At 45.1% G+C, this 17,583-nt stretch overlaps 1 protein-coding gene across 3 annotated transcripts in view; it reads right to left on the bottom strand.

Annotated features, from left to right (window-relative positions):
- Window positions 1–1,111: 1,111 nt before the first annotated feature.
- The window catches only part of NEDD9 (neural precursor cell expressed, developmentally down-regulated 9), a 188,959-nt gene continuing 172,487 nt past the window's right edge, over window positions 1,112–17,583 (bottom strand). For 2 of the 3 annotated variants that reach the window (XM_045866374.3, XM_045866373.3), the window contains 5 exons: window positions 10,832–10,933; window positions 10,042–10,143; window positions 7,857–9,098; window positions 6,405–6,494; window positions 1,112–3,488 (listed from right to left, as the gene is read on the bottom strand). In XM_045866374.3, the coding sequence (XP_045722330.1) occupies window positions 2,979–3,488; window positions 6,405–6,494; window positions 7,857–9,098; window positions 10,042–10,143; window positions 10,832–10,933 (2,046 nt within the window). In that variant the 3' untranslated portion in view covers window positions 1,112–2,978. The remainder of the gene's footprint in view (window positions 3,489–6,404; window positions 6,495–7,856; window positions 9,099–10,041; window positions 10,144–10,831; window positions 10,934–17,583) is intronic. The other variant, XM_045866377.3, reaches the window with a different exon arrangement.

Genomic DNA, 17,583 nt, shown 5'->3' with positions numbered 1-17,583 from the left:
TCCAAAGCATCTATACCATATCTCCCCTGTCCATCAAGTTGGTATGGCTTGCCTTTTTAATTTTAGTAACTCTATTTGGTGTGTTTATATTTCATTTACTTATTGCCCATTCATATGTCTTCTTTTGTGAGGTTTCTGTTCACATTTTTTTGCCCATTTAAAAAAATGTCATTGTCTCCTCATTCCAATAAATGTTCTTGGCTGATGTATGTGGTGCAAATATTTTCTTCTGGTTTGTGGTTTGCCTTTTGGTATTTTTAACAGTCTCCTTAGGAGAGCAAAAGTTTAATTTTGATGAAGTCCAATTTATCAATTTTTTTCTTTTATGGCTTATTTATTTATTTATTTTTCTATGTAAGGAAACTTTGTCTACCTGAGATCACAAAGACTTTCTCCTATGATTTCTTCTAGAAGTATTACATTTAAGTCTATGATCCATTTCATTTTTCTGTGGGGTGTAAGGTAAGTACTTATTTTTTTCCACGGAGAGATCTAGTTGTTCCAGCAGCATTTTTTCAAAAGACTTCTATTCCCCACTCAAGTGCCTTGACACTTTTCTTGAAAATCACTTCATACTTATAGATATGGGCAAAATGGTACAAGGTATACTCAAATACCTTACCTACAAATCTTAGTAGGAGATATGTGTGAAAGAGTAGGCTAAACATTAAAAATAATTTATGTGGTTATGAATCTCTAATTTTCATCAAAAAATTTTCTTTTAACTCTTTTTTATGTCTCTTCCAAAATGAATTAAGTCATTCTCTTTGATTCTAAAACCTCATGAATGGCAACATCCATATTATGATAGCAGAAGTCATTCTACCCATCACTTAAATGTACAGGCTTTTTGGTGAAGCTAAGCCTTGTTCCAGATATTTGGGTTTGGCAATGTTCACAGATCCCAGAATGTTCTTCAAATGTAAATATGCTCTGAAGTGATAAAAAATGAAAAAATAAACAACTCTCAATTTTCCTAAGAAATCCAGATCTATACTAACAATACAATAACCATAATTTAACTTTCTCTATTAGGAGTGCCCAATACGCCAACATGCAATTCTGTGACAAAGACAAGAATAAGGAAAAGAAAACCCAGTGCCTATGGAAATCGAGATCAAAAAATTTAATGATTTAAAAATAGCCTTTATATACAAGATGGGGAAGAGAGTAATACAGATTGAAATTTTGGTTTTGAAAACGTGAAATGTCACCACTTAGCTTAGAACAAGTCTGTCATCTCCTAAGAAACACACATTATACAATGAACTCTATAGGGACACCTTTCAACTCCTTCTGCTGAGTTCGTTTTCAGAAATCTCCTTTCTCCCCACATGCTTGCTTGTCATATAACGATACATTTTAATCATCTCTTGACGGAACGGAACTTGAACTACAATAATGGTTGTTTCAAAAAGCACCTTCTGTGATGTTTCGCTGATTTTTTTCACACTTAGATCACACATTTTTTCTCTAAAATCTTTTCCTGTTCCAATGATTTGGTTGTTTAAAACAAGCAAGCTTAATTAAGTCAAGGCATATACTGCAAATAAAAACGTCTTCAAATAGGCTAGATGAGAGCCATTAGATAAGAACTGGACTGAAAGCCTATAGATAACATGCTTCCTGACTTGTTAATATGTGAATACATTTACCCACTAGGTAGGAAGTATTTCATTTGCCCCAAGACCAATCTGATGGCTCATGGGTATGTCTATGCTCTGCCAACACCAGCAGGTGTAACAGGACAGACTATGGAATGGGAGCTGTTACACAGCGTGTAACAGGTGTCCTGTTGGTGGTGGGCTGTATGCACAGGCTCATGGGCCAGACAGAATTGTAAAGACTGGATGGACTGCGTGTCGGGTCAGCAGCTGCATGTTTTAAGGAAGGTGCAAGATCGAGCAATGAATTCCCTTAGAACAGGATGTGGCCTGGTGGCTCTAACCTTTAAGTGACCAAAGAACTGGGTGGTTTTCCCCAGGTTATGGAGGTAGTAGCACCTAAGTGAACGTTGAGAGTCAGAAGGCCCTCCACTTACAACCGGCAGGTGGAACCATCCCTTCTTTTTGTGGACAATGGCAGTCTGATGTGTCTTTATGAATTCCTGCTGCAAATAATATGGTTTTTGGAAATCTAAAAACACCCCTTGGAAAACCTCATGGCCAAGTCACTCATAAATGCAGACGATCAAAAAGCCCTGGGGAAAACTTTTGCTTTCCTTTTATTGCGATGTCCTCTCCGTGTTGAAACAACCTAGCCCTAACTGGGGATATGGCCTCTACACACTTCTAAAATACCGGTGCTTGGGTTAACATATACTTCCTGAAACTTCTCTCTTATTTATACATATATATATATACTTCTCTCTTTTATAAAAGGGCTTTTTCAATCACAAGTGAGGCATTTTGCCACAATGGGCCCAAGACCGTCAGTTTTGAAAGGGGTTTCCAAACAAGAACAAATCGTGCCACGCCTTGTTGTTGGAAGGTGAACACTTATACGCATACTGTGCTTCCCAGACTTGGAAGTGACAGGCTCAGGATAATCGCTAATATATGTAGAGCAATATTACAACTAACTGGTATGTTTTCTAAAAAAAAAAAAAAAAAAAAAAAAAGCAGCATTAGGACGTGCTTACTAAGGTGCTTCTTCATTCATGTTTTCTAATGGAATGTACTGGACAAACAGCTACAAACGAACACCAATACACAGGCATACACACGCACGTGGACCAGTTTCTGTACAGTTTATGCCTTAGATGCTTCTGTGTTTACATAAGAACCACACAGGAAAAAAAAAAAAAATTCCCCCTCTAGCTCCCTGAATTTCTGAATGTTGTCTAACCCATAAAATGTTAAAATAGTTCATTTTCATATAAAATTATCTACAAAAATAGATAACATTTACAAAAACCAGATAGCATTTCCAGTTTTCCTTAGTAGCGCACCCAGTCCCCGCTTTCCCTCCTTCTCCTCTCAGAAGGTGGCCATCTCCAGCAGAGAACGCTTGAAGAGCTGGGCGTTCCTGGACAGGTCTGTCACTTGGTGCACCATCTCCTGCAGGGCCGTGGTGCTGGGGTAGTGGAGGGCTGCCATCTTGGTCGCCATCACGATCGCCTTGAGCTGCTCGCAGAGCTGGTTGCTGGAGTTCATCACTTTGTTGCGAATGTCCTGGGCCGCAACCTGCCTTGTCAGCGTGTCCCCAATGAACACCAGTTTGTGTGCGCTCAGGATGACAAATTTGCTGTGGGCCACGAAGATGCGGGGCGGCTGGGCCGAGCTGACGCAGCTGAAGAGGGCGTCGATGGCGTTGAGGAGGGAGATGTAATGGGTCTCGCACTGGTCGTAGTAGAAGCAGAGCAGCTGCCGATCCTGAGCGCCCACGCTGCTGTTTGTGGTCGGGAGGCTCTGAGAAGGCTTCCACTTGGAGATGTCGTTCTCCACGGGCTTGGTGATTTCTTGTTCCAACAACTGGAACTGACTGAGCTGCAAGGGAGACACAAGCAGATTTCCTGAAGGGGAAGGCAGTGTGCTGTCCTGGAAACCAACCAGGGCTTGGAGTTCAGGGACAGGGATTTCAATCCCTAATAAGTGGCAAGCGCCTATTAGATGGGATGCTTTGCTTTCCTAAACTGTAAAATGTAGAGGTTGAGAAAGAGGATCGCTAAGGAATCCTTCAGCTCAGGCCCCCGTGGTGGGGTGTTGGTCTCTTCTGCCCTAAGGCTGGAAGTCAGCTAGCTTTTATACTCAGCTCTGTTACCTGCACCTTTATGAAAGTTCCATGAGTTAACATTTACAAAGTGCTTAGAGTGGTGTTTGGTCTATCCTCGTTTCTATGTAAATGTTTATTGAACGTTGAGTGGAGGCGAAGGAAAATCAAATGGAGGGATCTCTTCATCAAGTAAATCACTGACAGTTGGCTCCTTCTCTGGGAAAGCCTTGACTCTGTCCCTTCCAGACTCTTAGATAAATGACCATCCATGACCCCTTTCTGTTTCTCCTACTCTTTCAGTCAAGATTTGTAAATGTTATTATGCAGCACTACGGGAGAGACTAGCGCCTATAAATACATGTGCAGTGTGGAAAAGAGCATCTCTAAGGGAATCTGAATGCTAATTGTTCATCAGAGCACTTAGCCACCCAGAGCTGTTGAAAGAAAAGAACCTCTCAAGCAGTCAGACTCAATGAGTGTTAGCTTTCTTCTTTCCTTACTGCTCCCAGCTGGTTTATTATTTAAACTGCAGTTATAATAGTCTCATGCTATTCCACCAAATCTCAGGGGAGACCCTTCTTTTGCAGGTAATGACTACCTATGACCTGAGCTTAGGACTCCACGATCTTCTGCTCCAAGATAGAGCTCAGTCAGAATAGGGATAACCTCATCCAGCTTCTCCCCCAAGAATTGCACAGTGAGCTTTCCTTTTCAACAGAATCTGCTTTCTTCTTAGAAATTACTACAGTTTCAACAAGTTCCCTAAAGCCCTGCAGTCCTACTTGGCCAAATGCCAAAGCAGACAGAAACAGATACAGGGTGATGTTTGAAGACATTTTGCTTATGCTTTTGCAAATATGTTCATAAATATATCATCTTATTAGATGGAGAGGTGGGGGAATTTTCTCATTTTATATAGAAGTAACTGAAGTTCAGGGAGATTAAATGACTTGCCTAAGGTCACAGAGTTGGCTGGTCAGAAAGCAAGGATTATAACTCTGGTTTCCTGGGGCGCCTGGGTGACTCAGTCAGTTGAGCAACAGACTCTTGATTTCAGCTCAGGTCATGATCTCAGGGGTGTAAGATGGAGCCCCTCATTGGGCTCCACATTCAGTGCAGAGTCTGCTTGAGATTCTCTCTCTCCTTCTCCATCTGCCCCTCCCTCCACCCCACTCACACTCTTTCGCTATCTCTCTTAAAAAAAAATAAGAAAATAAAATATCTTTAAAAAAGAAAAAAAGGAACTCTGGTTTCCTGAGTGCAATGTGACAGTTCGTGTCTCTGCATGCCATTTCAACTTAAAAGGCATGTAAGTCCTCAATCCATTACTCTTTATTTTTATGCCCTGTACCAGCAATACTCATCATCAGTCCCACTCATGCCCAACTCTTGAGTGAACCTGCCTTGCCCAAATCCCTTGTTTGAGGGCTTGGATATATTTTGAACACATTTGATTTTGCCCTCATTCTCTTAGATTGGACCAAGAACAGCCAAGCCATATGTTGTAGGAGATAGATATGTATGTTGTGTTGTAGGAGATAGATAGATAGATAGATAGATAGATAGATAGATAGATGATAGATAGAGATGGCCCAATCAGACTCTCTCTTTCTCTCTCTCTCTCTTTTTTTTTTAGGAATTTGATGAACCACAGTAAGGAGCTATCAGCTGAGGATGCTGAGATGAAAAGCCATCTGTGGAAAGGACTTTGAATGGCCATTTATGGGTTCTGTAAAGTTCAATGGGAGCCAAATGAGTAGATAAGCAGAGGAGACTGTGAGACAATAGAGGAGAAGAAAGCAGATTTAGAGAAAAGGCAGTACAAGAAGGAGAGAGAATTTACAGTCCTGGCTCTCATCGGACTTGACTGTATCTGCATTTTCTCTTCCTGCATTCCCCTACTATGGCCTTACTATAAAACCTGTTTGCTTGGGCTAGCTTGACTGGGTCTTGCTTCTTGAGACCAACAGCCTTAACCTAAAGAGTCCTAACATGTTAGATGTACAGAAGTAGCTGGAAAAATGGCTGTTTAGACATAATCCAGGCACACCAGCTGGATTGCTAAAGCTATAAACTTTCTCTTTGTTCTTATCCCCTATTATAAGCCTTGGAGCTTATTATTATTTTTAAAGATTTATTTATTTATTTATTTGAGAGAGAGAGTAGGGGGAGGGGCAGTGGGAGAGAGGGGAGGAGAGAGAGAGAGCAAGAGAGGGAAAGAGAAGCAGACTCCCCACTGAGCGTGAAGCCAGATGGACTTGAGGCTCGATCCCATGACCCTGAGATCATGACCTGAGCTGAAATCAAGAGTCAGACACTCAACCAACTGAGCCACCCAGGCACCCCAGAGCTTATTATTTTTTTAAAAGATTTATTTATTTGAGAGAGAGAGAGAGCATTCGGAGAGGAGCAGAGGGAGAGGGAGAGAGAATCCCAAGCAGATTCCACACTGAGCATGGAGCCACGGAGCCAACATGGGGCTCGATCTCAGGACCCTGAGAGCTTGACCTGAGCCAAAACCAAGAGTTGGGACGCTTGATCAATTGAGCCACTCAGGCACCCTGAGCCTTGGAGCTTATTTATGCCCAAGAATGCTGGAAGGACCAAAATCATGATCTTCTGAAGGGCTACCTTCCTTATGAAGCGGGAAACCTGCAATACTAGGTAGGTTTTGTCCTGGTTGAACTTACCTGATGATGCTCCAGCTGCATCTTGTTCTGTTTGATGATATTTTCTTTTTCCAGCAGCTCTTTCTGTTGCCTCTCAAACTCCTCCTTCCCCTGTTGTTTTTCAACATAAAGAAAACATTACATCACCCCTGTGATTCACTTGTGCTAACACTTTCATTGACAAATGTGTAAATACCCTCTAGTTTTCCATTGCCTTGGCCCTGTTAGGCCCTGTTAGGCCCTATGAACGCCAGTCAGGGATGGCGCACTCCCCTGCCAGACTTCCAGAATCCCCGCATAGGGCAGGGCTGGAAACTAAAATCCGTTTCCACGTGGGGTACCACCATCTCGCTCCACTTTACCATTTTGGGAGATCCACGCTCCCCTTCAAACCTCCTTACACAGTACTATTTCTCAGGGTTCTTCTCTAACAGATTATATGCAAACCCATAAACCTCCTAACGCAGGTCTAAATGGGGTCCACACTGCACTCCTGGTTTCTTCGAATCATCTACAACTCTAGACCAAACCAGTATTTCCCAATATGCAGAGCTGAACCACCCTCCAGGGGAATGGTGAATGCCCCTATGACCTTTCTCCCACACCTTTCCTTAGCAGTGGGGGGTGGGAGGTGGGGCTCAGTTCTCTCCCTTGCCAGGTCTCCTGTATGCACGGGAACTGTAGTTAGTTCAACAGTTCTTAGGATGATCCATCCCTCTCAGTCAAATGGAGGGAATGGCCGAGGAAGATAGCACGACAAATTCTGAATAATGGATCTTGGTCAAATGTTTGAATTCCCCAAAGTGAAAGGGATCCCAGGTCAACGTGGTGGAATTTCCACTCGTAGGAGGCAGACTGTGCCTGCCCAATTCCCCATGTGCTGGTGACGTTCTAGGTCAACTGACAAATGCCCAGTGTTCCTCAAGGTAAGCCTGAGGTGGGGTGAAGTTTTTCTGTAAGTAATCAAACACACAAACACACGCGTTGTAGGGCTGAAGGGACTTGAGAATTTCTCTAGTCTAGAGTTTTCATTTTTTTTTAACAGTGCCTCCCTCCTTCTTCAAATAAAATACCATGCAGAACTCTATCATAAAATGCAAATAGAGGTGGAGCTGGTGTGATTATCTGAAGGCCCACGTTCCTACCTGGGGAGTCCCTTCCTACTTGGCATATCAATGAATCACTCCAACCCCGTGCTCCATTCACTTTGCAAATGAAGAAATGACGGCCCCAGGAGGTTCGCAAAGTCGATCACACAGTTAGTGTCAGGAAAAGGTCTAGAACTGATTACTCAGCACTCTCAGGCCAGCGTTCTTCCTACTGTACAATGTCGCCTCCCTCTATGAGCTATGGATTCTGCTCTTGAACCATTAACAATGTCGCCTCTGGCAGTCCAGCCTACCAGCCGTACGCGTGTCAGTCCCAGGCTCCCTGAATGCGAACATAGGCGCTTTATGAACCTGGTTTCCTTACCTGTAGGTGGACGTAGTCATAATCATCCATCCAGCTCCTTTCAGAGCCGTCACTGCTGCTACAGTCAGGAGGCTGGTCCTTGCCCAGGCTTGGGGGCAGTGGCTTGTGGAGGGCCTGGGCCTTGTGGTCCCCAGGATGTAGCAGCTGCATCTGCAATGCAGGATGTGGGTACTCCGTGGAGTTCATGATGTTCTCGGACCCACTCTTCACAGGCGAGTTGCCAGGGCCCGGTCTAAAGAGGGCCTCTGCGTTGGTGTTGATGGTTGTGGTGAGCTGCTTGGCATCATCGGGCACTGTCTTTGCCACCATCACAAACCGGTCCAGGTCATCACACTTGTTCTGGGGCTTGTTGACGGCCAGAATATTCAGGGACCAGTTGCACTCATTTAAGTCGTGGCTGGTCTGGCTCAGGATCTGGTGGGAGTCTTCCATTCTTTGGAGCTCACGCTTCATTTTGTTGTGGAGGATGAGTTCGGGGAGGCAGGAAGCATTTGCTACAGCTCCCTTGGCAAAATGGAGGTAGTCCCTCACGAACAGCTCCACCTTGTCCACGGACGTGCGGATCTCGTTGATGTGTCGTTCCATGTATCCGTAACACCGCCAGTCTGTGGTCACCAGCGCCATGAGGCTGGAGACGCCCATCTCCAGGGTCTGCTGGAGCCGGTGAAGCCTCTCGATGGCTGTGTCTGGATCCAGCAAGAGCCTTTTGTCCTGAGATGGGGAGGCCGACAAGGAAGATTCCTTGGAGGTGGTGGAAGATGTGGACATGTTGCTCCTGGTGCTGCCCGTGCTGGAGAAAGATAACCGGTTGATACCATCGACCACGTCCTGAGAGCCTTTGGCATCTGGGGGGTTGTGCAGAGGGACGTCATACACACCGTCTCTTTCTTCAGGGTTTGCTTTCTCACTGGTTTCTGTTGGCGGCTCCAGAAACTGAACCCCTCGCGGGATGTCGTAGGCATCGTTCTGGGGACCCAGGGACTGTCCTAGCTGTGAGGGCGGGTGGTTCAGCGAGACACTTTGGTGTCTTCGTGTCGCCAGGTCAGCGGCTCCCAGAGCATCACAGTTATATTTTATGTGAAGGTCCTTCCCCATTGGCTTGGAGCTGGTTGGGGGGATGTCATAGACGCCCTCGGGTCTGACGTCCAGCCTTCCAGCTTGTCTCACTGGAGGCGGGAAATCATACTCTTTTTCCCTAAGTCCTGCCTCATCTCGGCAAGCAGAGGGTGGGATGGCATATACCTGAAAAGCAAGTAGAAAAGGAGCTGTTATTTGTTCAGCTGGCTCATGCAAACGTGCAGAAACTGAAAAGGACCTTAAAATGAGGCTAGAATTCTCAGTCTTCATCACTGGCTCCTGGCTTTTCACCTTCCACTCACTTCTGGCCCGTGTTTCCCAAGGCTCTGTTCTGCTCTGTTCTCATTTCCCTCATCCTTGGACAGGAGCATCCTTCCCATGGCCTCAGTGCTGCTTGTGTGTGGACCCCTCCTGGATGAGTTGCCCTCCCTGGGTCCCAGTCCCGTGTTTCTGACCACCTCCTGGGTCTCCTTCCTCGGCTGATCCAGGCAGGGAGGCAGACTGTGCATTCACACACAGGACGAGGCATCGGAAGACCTGAGGTCTCTCCCTGGATCTGTCGGCTGTGAGATGCTGAATAAGTTGCTTAAATGTTCCGACGCACAGTTCCCTTCTCTGCACAATGGGGGTAACTGTACTTCCTGTGCAGGCGTACCCCAGCGGACAAGAGAGGGCATTAAACGCACCAACCCCTATCTATGGACTGAGGACGCTGTAACACTTCCCATAAATATGAGATATGTTCGCTGCTTGCAAAACTGAATTATTTTAGCTTCTTACTGGCTCTCCTTGTCAACTACCTCATTTTTAATGGAATGCTCTAACTATGGAATTCTTAGACTTACCTTTGAGATTTTTTTCCTTTCCCTTTTTTTTTTAAAGTAATCTCTATGCCCCATGGGGGGCTCGAACTCATGACCTCGAGATCAAGAGTCGAATACACCCTGATTGAGCGAGCCAGGCACCCCTATTGCCTTTTCTTCCTCCTGTTCATTCTCTCATAAAGACTAGTTTTTCCCCTTTGGTTTGCCCTTCTCGTTTTACTCTAGTAAACACACACATACACACATGCACCCCTTTTTTTGCTGCTCTGTGGCAGCTCACTTACCCCTTTAGTAGGAGGGATGTCATAGATGCCTTGAGGTTTTATCTCTCCCACTGGGACTGAAAACACAGAGCCTTTCACTGATGATGGAGGGATATCGTACACCTGAAGAGAAACACTTGCGTTACCCAGAACAGAAATGTCGTATACGTGTCATTTCTTACACTACCAAGCCTTTCACTATGGATTTATTTGCCAGGTTATGTATACCTTTGCTCTATGTCATAAGGGGTTGGTAGAATTTTTCTTTTTAGATTTCATGTTCTTTGACTTAGACTGAGTATAAAAATGACCTTACATGAAGTATCTACACTGTCTGGACTTTATTTGTAAATATTTTGTTTATTTATTTGAGGCAGAGAGAGTGAGTGAGTGAGAGAGAGAGAGAGCATGAGCAGGGGGAGGGGCAGAGGGAGAGGGAGAAGCAGGCTCCCCGCTGAGCAAGGAGCCTTACAACATGGGGCTCCATCCCAGGACCCTGAGATCATGACCTGAGCCGAAGTCAGCCACTTCACTGACTGAGCCACCCAGGCGCCCCACTGTCTGTGCTTTAAACTGTAGTTTAAATTTTACATTTCCTGAACGAAAATGATAAGCGATAAACGCTTTGTCAGATACAGGCCTAGGATTTCCTGATTAAGCAGATCCAGAAAACATAATTTGAATAGCATTGTTGGAAATGGCTTCTGGATAGTTAGCTTCAAGTGAAACATGCGTCCTTGGTGAACTTCCCTTTGCTTTGTAGCCCTGAAGGAACGCCACCCTGAAGCTCCCCCGGTATGCTGGTACGTACCCCTTGTGTGGCATGGGAAGGAGGGATGTCATAGATGTCCTTTTGGTATCTGGACGGGTACTCGTACACGTAGCCCTGGCCTGTCCTCACGGGGGTTACCACCTGTGGGCAGGAAGACAGAGAGGTGTAAAATTCCAAGCCCCAGTCCTGAGTGACTCTCTTAGCTTCCTAACCAGGCACTCCTCCGTCACCTCTCCCCCATAAGAAGAAAGAAAGAAAAACACAGAAGGGAAGAGAGAAAGGGAAGAGAGAAAAGGAAGGAGACAAGGTGACATGAAGTCAGAACACTTTTAAATCCCCTCTTGAATCCCAATAAAGAACAAATCCCTGAAATAGCTCCATCCCTCATCCTCTTGATGACTAAACCATCTCAAAGTTGGTCCAAGTCTCAATTCCCAGGATGTACCTTAAGGGAGAATCATTTTTAAATTATGAAATTTTAAATTATGATCCTGGATCATCCCTTTGAAGCACCAAAACCACAGCATAATGAAAAAGAAAACTTTTTTTTTTTTAAAGGCTCTGGAACTATTTGTAAAGCGAATAATGCAAATAGTTGAGCTACTTAAAATTCCTCTCATGCCTTCCCCAGGATGTCTCTACATGTGACATTATTATTATTATAACAAATTCCATAAATCACTAGAGTACTTTTACGAAGCCAACAGCTCAAGAAGCCTCCAGGAGCTTTCAGTCCAACCTTTGGAACGAATGACAGACCTAGGCAGGAGCCACCAGGAACCAGAGTTCAGGTCTCTAATCATTTCCTCATTTGCACCGGGGAGGCAGACATCCCAGACAGTACCTACGTCCAAGGGATGTGGGAAGTCAAACACACTCATCACAACTCTGGCATCTGGGACCAATGCCAATAAAAGGACCCTCACCCGGCAGGCTAGTATTTTCCCATCTACCATCCTTCCTTGTGTCCTAAGCATCGGCAGAGAACTTACTCGAACTGAAACTCATTTGGAAATGTATTTAATCCTCCAAGGTCTTCTAAATAACCAGGGTCTTGTGTCTGCCTAACCCCATCCCCTGAATGACTAATAGTGCCCCCCGCTTAGTATTGCTTATTTTTTTTTTTTTTTTTTGAGAACGGGCATTGTAAATTAGGCAGAGTTGGTTCTTCCTTAAGAAACCATCATCTTTTATCCTTTCCCTAATGTGAAAATTCTGGCATCAGGCTGCCTATGAAACTATGTGAAAAATGCTCACGTACATCTTATGCTGAAGTGGGTGGAACTCAGCCAAAAGCACCAATGCCCTTCTCCCCAGGGAAGCTCTAAAACGCTGAAATCCCTGGTGCTTGCAGCTCATTACTTCTTGCAACGAAGGTAAAGGAGATTAGTATTGCAGTCACCATCCCATCAAATCTCTCTACTGCCTTGGGTTTAAGAAAAGGAATCTATGGCTTTAAACTTTGTTGGCATGGAGCATACAGAACCCTTTATAGAGTGGCCACCGTATTATGCCTAGCAAATCTTCCTTTTAAGTGGCGTGCCCTTTGTTCCTAGGGCCCTTATATGATTTTTTTTTTTTTTTCACTCACTATTGTCCAGGAGAGAAGTGAAGTATCTTCTCTGAGTGTATCTCATCAGCCCCTCTAATTATAGCTCTCTATTTTGGTTTTAAAATAGAACCAGCACACAACACAGCTTTTGTTCAGTCCGAAAGTTTCTAAGAGTGGATTCTGTCCGAGGTTGCCAAGTTCGTAATAATGCTAATGGAAAACCAAGGCTGGCTATGCTGAAGGCCAACTGAGTGGTTCCATCTTTAGTTTAAAGATGGGAAGGGGGGCGGGGACTGGGAGATAGAAGGGGTGGTGACGGTATCTGAAAATAGTCCTTGGTGAGATGTAAACATATGGCAAGACCTCAGAAAGGCGGGGCCCTAGACAAAGCTTTTCCTTGCCTTTGTGGCTCTTCCCTGGCAGGGAGCATTAGTGCTTCCCGGTATTTAACTTCTCACTTCCTGACAAATGTCACAAAACCTCAACTTGCTCTCTCTTTCTCATTTGGAGGATGCCTGTGGTCATCTGGTTTTTAAAAACTTTGCATTCCAAGCCAGTCATTTTCCTTGTTTATGCATTAAAAGAAACAGATGGTGAAAACCACAGTGTGTGGGGGGGAAGCCAACAAAATGAAGTCTCCCCCAAGTCCAGCATTCCCGATGGTACCATCTAATTCTCGCTGGTCCACAAATAGCATTTAAAAGGGACCAGCGTTTTGCCTCTGGTCAGACACAGCCGGGGCAAGAAGCGATCCGCTCTATAACGCCTGAAGGAACGAGGAGCTGGAAGTCTTCTCCTTTTGGACATTCTCCTCCTAGACCCGTTGCTTGCTTGGGTGGCTTTCATGCCAATTGCGTGTTCTCTCCTCAGAGGAAAGTGCTGACTGTTCTGTACCTTACAGAGTATCCAGTTCTGTGGTCATAAGACCTTTTCTTCCTGCTTGACACAGTACACAAAAACCTTTCTACTGTCCCAGAATTACTGAACTTTAGCCTCCAAGGAACACCAGGCTATAGTTAAGGGGATGTAACTTTCGGAACCATTCTCCTGCGCGTTTGCAAGGGCAGGATCTTGATGGCATTCCTACAGAAATGGCATTTCAGACCTAATTTTCTCAATGAAACGAAGTCAGGTTTTTCATTTCCTTTCTTCCTCCGTTGGTATTTCTTTTGTGCTTTCCTTTTATTCTGTGTATTTATTTATAGTTACAAGGGCTTGGCCTTAGGAACCTCTTAGTTCATTAGAATTGATGCAAACGGGGCTAGAAAGGGGGGAATTCCTGGGGCTCTCAGACCAAGGGCTAGGGCAGGCAACCTCCTTCCTGATGACCCTGGCAGAGGATTTGCATTTTCCAAATACGGATTTTCTGCCCCGTGAGGAACCTGACCCGTCCTCAGATGTTAGTCTACTATTTTTGTCAACTAACTGAAGAGTCTGAAGGTGGATACTTTGAGAAGAGAGGAAGGGCAGATGCAGACATTTAGGAAAGGAACAGTCCATTTAATAAATCTCCCAAAGTGCAGAAAGCGGGGTTAGGTTAGCACTCTAATTATGTGCTTGCCTAAAAACAAGCAAACACATACACGGTGCCCCCCACCCCACACTCTGATGTGTTTGATTCTCACCATTTTCAGCATCAGAGCCTGGGCACCAAGAGCTGCTTTTAGAGATGATTTAAATCCCTCCAATGTCTCATAATTTTGAGAGCCGTGCATGCTGAAATTTTAAAAAGGGTGGCAGCGATGTGTGAGTCAGTGAGCTGGAAGAGAGGCCCTTGGGCCGGGCCACTTGCACCTCCCCAGTCCTTAGCCTGGGCTTGCACCTGTAGCTCAGCAAGGGCCTGATGCTTAGATGCCTGTGGGGCCCAGCAGATGAGGTGGAGGGAGAAGCGAGCTGGGATCTTGCACTGGGGAGACAGAACTCACAACCTCCTGAAGGAAAGCAGCCATTCCTCAGCTCCAGCAGCTGCCATCCTGAGAAAATACGCCCCATGTTGCTAAGTCTCTCAAATTTTCAGGAGAAGCCAGAAATCTGGATTTTTTAATGTGAAATCTGATTTCCAGAATTGGCTCAAATATTTCAAACAACGTCCTGGCCAAATGAAACATGTCTCTGGCCCTCAGGGGGCCTGTCTTGCCTTCATCTATGTATTTCTGCCCTCCTCCCTCAATACCTTGAAAGTCTCTGAGGGCAGGTACCAAAAAGCTCTTTAGCAATTCCATTCCTTGGCAAGACTGAACTCCACCATTTTATACAGATGCCCCGCGTGCCCCACCTCTGTGCCTTCACTCACGTTGTATCTTTCTCCAAGATATTCTTCTTCCTGTCCTCATGATTCACATTTTATTCGGCTTTCAAGGCCAAGCGGAGTGACTCTCTCCCATGGCGCCTTTCCAGACAGATAGAATACCTTTCTCCTTGGAATGCTCCAAGCACGTTATGTGTACATCTCTAAGGGGACTTATCACTTGTGGTCCTTTTCAGTGCCTCCCATTTCTTCTCTTGGCATGGTGGAGATAGAACCTGTTTCTTCTTCATTTGTAGATACACAGCAGGGCCTATCACAGTGTCTTGACTGTAGTAGGGCTTGGATAAATGCATTGACTGGATACATTAATGAGCTAAAGGAAAACTCGAGGCTTTTCTTAAGCAAGATGGTGTGGAACTGGACAGGACGGGAAACAAGGTCTGCCTGTGTAGGATGAGGTTGGTTTCCAGGTGAGTCAGCTCTAGGATGAGTGGGACCCACCAAGAGAAGGGGCGGAATGGGCTCTTCTCAGCCATGCATGGTAAGGTCAGGCAAGTGAGGAAGCCAAAAAAGCAGAGTGAATTTTAGATAAAATCAAGAAATCAGAAACCACAGAAGCATGATCACCTGCACCACTGTTTGGTGCAAACCACCATGGAGGCCAAGAAGGGCTGCTAGATGGTTTCCTTTTCCCCAGAGTCTGCATGTGACATGAGCATCTGTATTCTTCTCAGCCATAAGCTAGAAACATACGGGGGAGTTTTGCAAAAAGAAATCAAAACAAACTCTGCAGTTTACCTTAGTATCAGAAGGAAAACACAATGGAAAGGAACGGGAGCTGTGTATCAGAGGCCACGGCCACATTAGGTCTTTAGCTCATAGAAAGGATTCAGCTGATGAGGGGAGTGATTGAGAACACAAGACTGGACTCAGGCAGAGCTGACCACCACGTGTGAGAACATGACCAAGGGATCTGTCCATTCTAAGCCCGTTTCCTCATTAGGAGAATGGAAATAACACATAATTATAGGCTATTAGTGTATGAAATGCGATCAAGTACATAAAGTGCCTGGCATCGGGTAAACCCCTTAAGCCTTAGTTATTTCTATTATAATTGTCTATTCTAATTCTATTATAATTGCTGGGTTATACAGCTTTTACTTTTGGACTTAAATTGTGGACCCAGTAACTCAGATCAACCATCCCACTGAAGACAGCTTTTGAAAAATGAGGAAAAGATATTAAAAATCTTCTTCATAGGGGCGCCTGGGTGGCTCAGTCGTTAAGCGTCTGCCTTCAGATCAGGTCATGATCCCAGGGTCCTGGGATTGAGCCCCGCATCGGGCTCTCTGCTCAGCGGGGAGCCTGCTTCTCCCTCTCCCACTCTGCCTGCTTGTGTTCTCTCTCTCACTGTCTCTCTCTGTCAAATAAATAAATAAAATCTTTAAAAAAAAAATCTTCTTCATAGCGTTAAAGCATTAAAAGATAGTAAAGAATGATCAGGTCCAAATTTGGGAGCAGAGAAGGAATTCACAGAGGTAAGCCCACACTTTAAGGCTGCTTTTTTCCTGGGGGGCATTTGCGGATGTGAGATAGGTGTCTGAGAGGCCACACCTCTCAGAAAGACTCCTGGGTGTCTTTTTGCAGTGTCTGTGGGTCTGGGGGAATATTGGACTCTAGGGATCCCCAAGGTTGGGACCCTGATAACCATCCCCATTTTGGGTTGGGATCCTAAGGGCTGCATGTAAAAGTGAGAAGGTGCTGGAAGGGAAGCCACCCTTGCATGGGCTGGAGCCAGGTTTTCACTCATCGGGGTGGCTAAGAACATCTCCAACCCCGAAATTAGATTTATGCTTGGCTGGGAGGCTGGCAGAAGGAAATAAAATCCTCTCTGGAAGTAGAGAACATCTTTATGGGCCTTCAATGATTTCTTACAAATATTTAAAAACACAATGTCCACCCTACAAAGATACCCAGAAATATAGGAGACAAGACAGCAGAAAAAGACAAGAGCCAATTTTTGCTTTCTTCTCAATATGAGGAGGACGTGGTCTGTGTCTTAGTGACCACAGATCTCAAGGCTGTTTGCTTTCAAAATGTTTCGTGATTAGACCATGGGAGCAAACGAAATTTAATCATTTAGATACAAGTCAAATAGAAAGAAATCAATCTTTACAAATGCATACAGTGTTCCCAGTGAGGTCTATGAGGCAATGGGAATTCCACATCAAAGCAGTAAGTGACAAGAGACTTTGGTTCTCTATGGCCATCAGTAGATTTACTTGGGTTACTATTTTACTCCGGTCTTATCAGTATTGCCATTGTCCCAGTTATCACCCTAACAGCCCAAGACACTCCAGTGGAAAACCCCAGGAGAAAAACGTGCTTTATGAGGCATAGAAATAAACCTATTATCCAAGAGAAAGATGGCAACGTCCCAAACCCAGGACCCTTGATTGAATTTCTCTTCAGACAAGGCCTTTTCAGTGGAAGATCACAAGCTGGGTTTGTCAAGAGGATCTCACCAAGAAGTGGGGCACATACCCAACTGGAATGTCTAGAAGCAAAATACATGCTGCTCACATGGTATCCTTGGGGCCAACGTTTCAGCAAGTCTCCGTGGGCATCCGCTTCACCTCTTCAGAGCAGAGCTCGTGGGTGGGTGCCTGGGAGTGGGGCCTAGCTGCTGTGAAGGCCCTCAGCTGCATGCCACCCAAACATGAAGGCAGACCCTCCCCGCCCCGAGAATCCTACGAAAGCCGAGATTAATAGGGCCTCAGGTCCCGCCATTTTCTGCCGTCCTTCCTTCTGACGCCAGCCCTACCACTTGTTACTTATGGCACCTTCTCATCTCTCTCCTCCAACACCCACCGCTGTTTTGGTTCCTTCCCTCCTGCCATGCTACCCGCAACCGTAAAGAAGAACAAAAACAGTAAAAAGGAAGCAGAAAAATCCTACTGTTTGACAGAAAGAACTGGTTGGAACGGATAA

Source organism: Mirounga angustirostris, unplaced genomic scaffold, assembly GCF_029215605.1.
Source record: "Mirounga angustirostris isolate CCGP_5_RB_7025 unplaced genomic scaffold, mMirAng1.0.hap1 SCAF_8, whole genome shotgun sequence".
In the NCBI taxonomy this organism is placed as follows: Eukaryota; Metazoa; Chordata; class Mammalia; order Carnivora; family Phocidae; genus Mirounga; species Mirounga angustirostris.
Note: the sequence above shows the minus strand (reverse complement) of the source record. Positions and strands in the feature narration are given on the sequence as shown.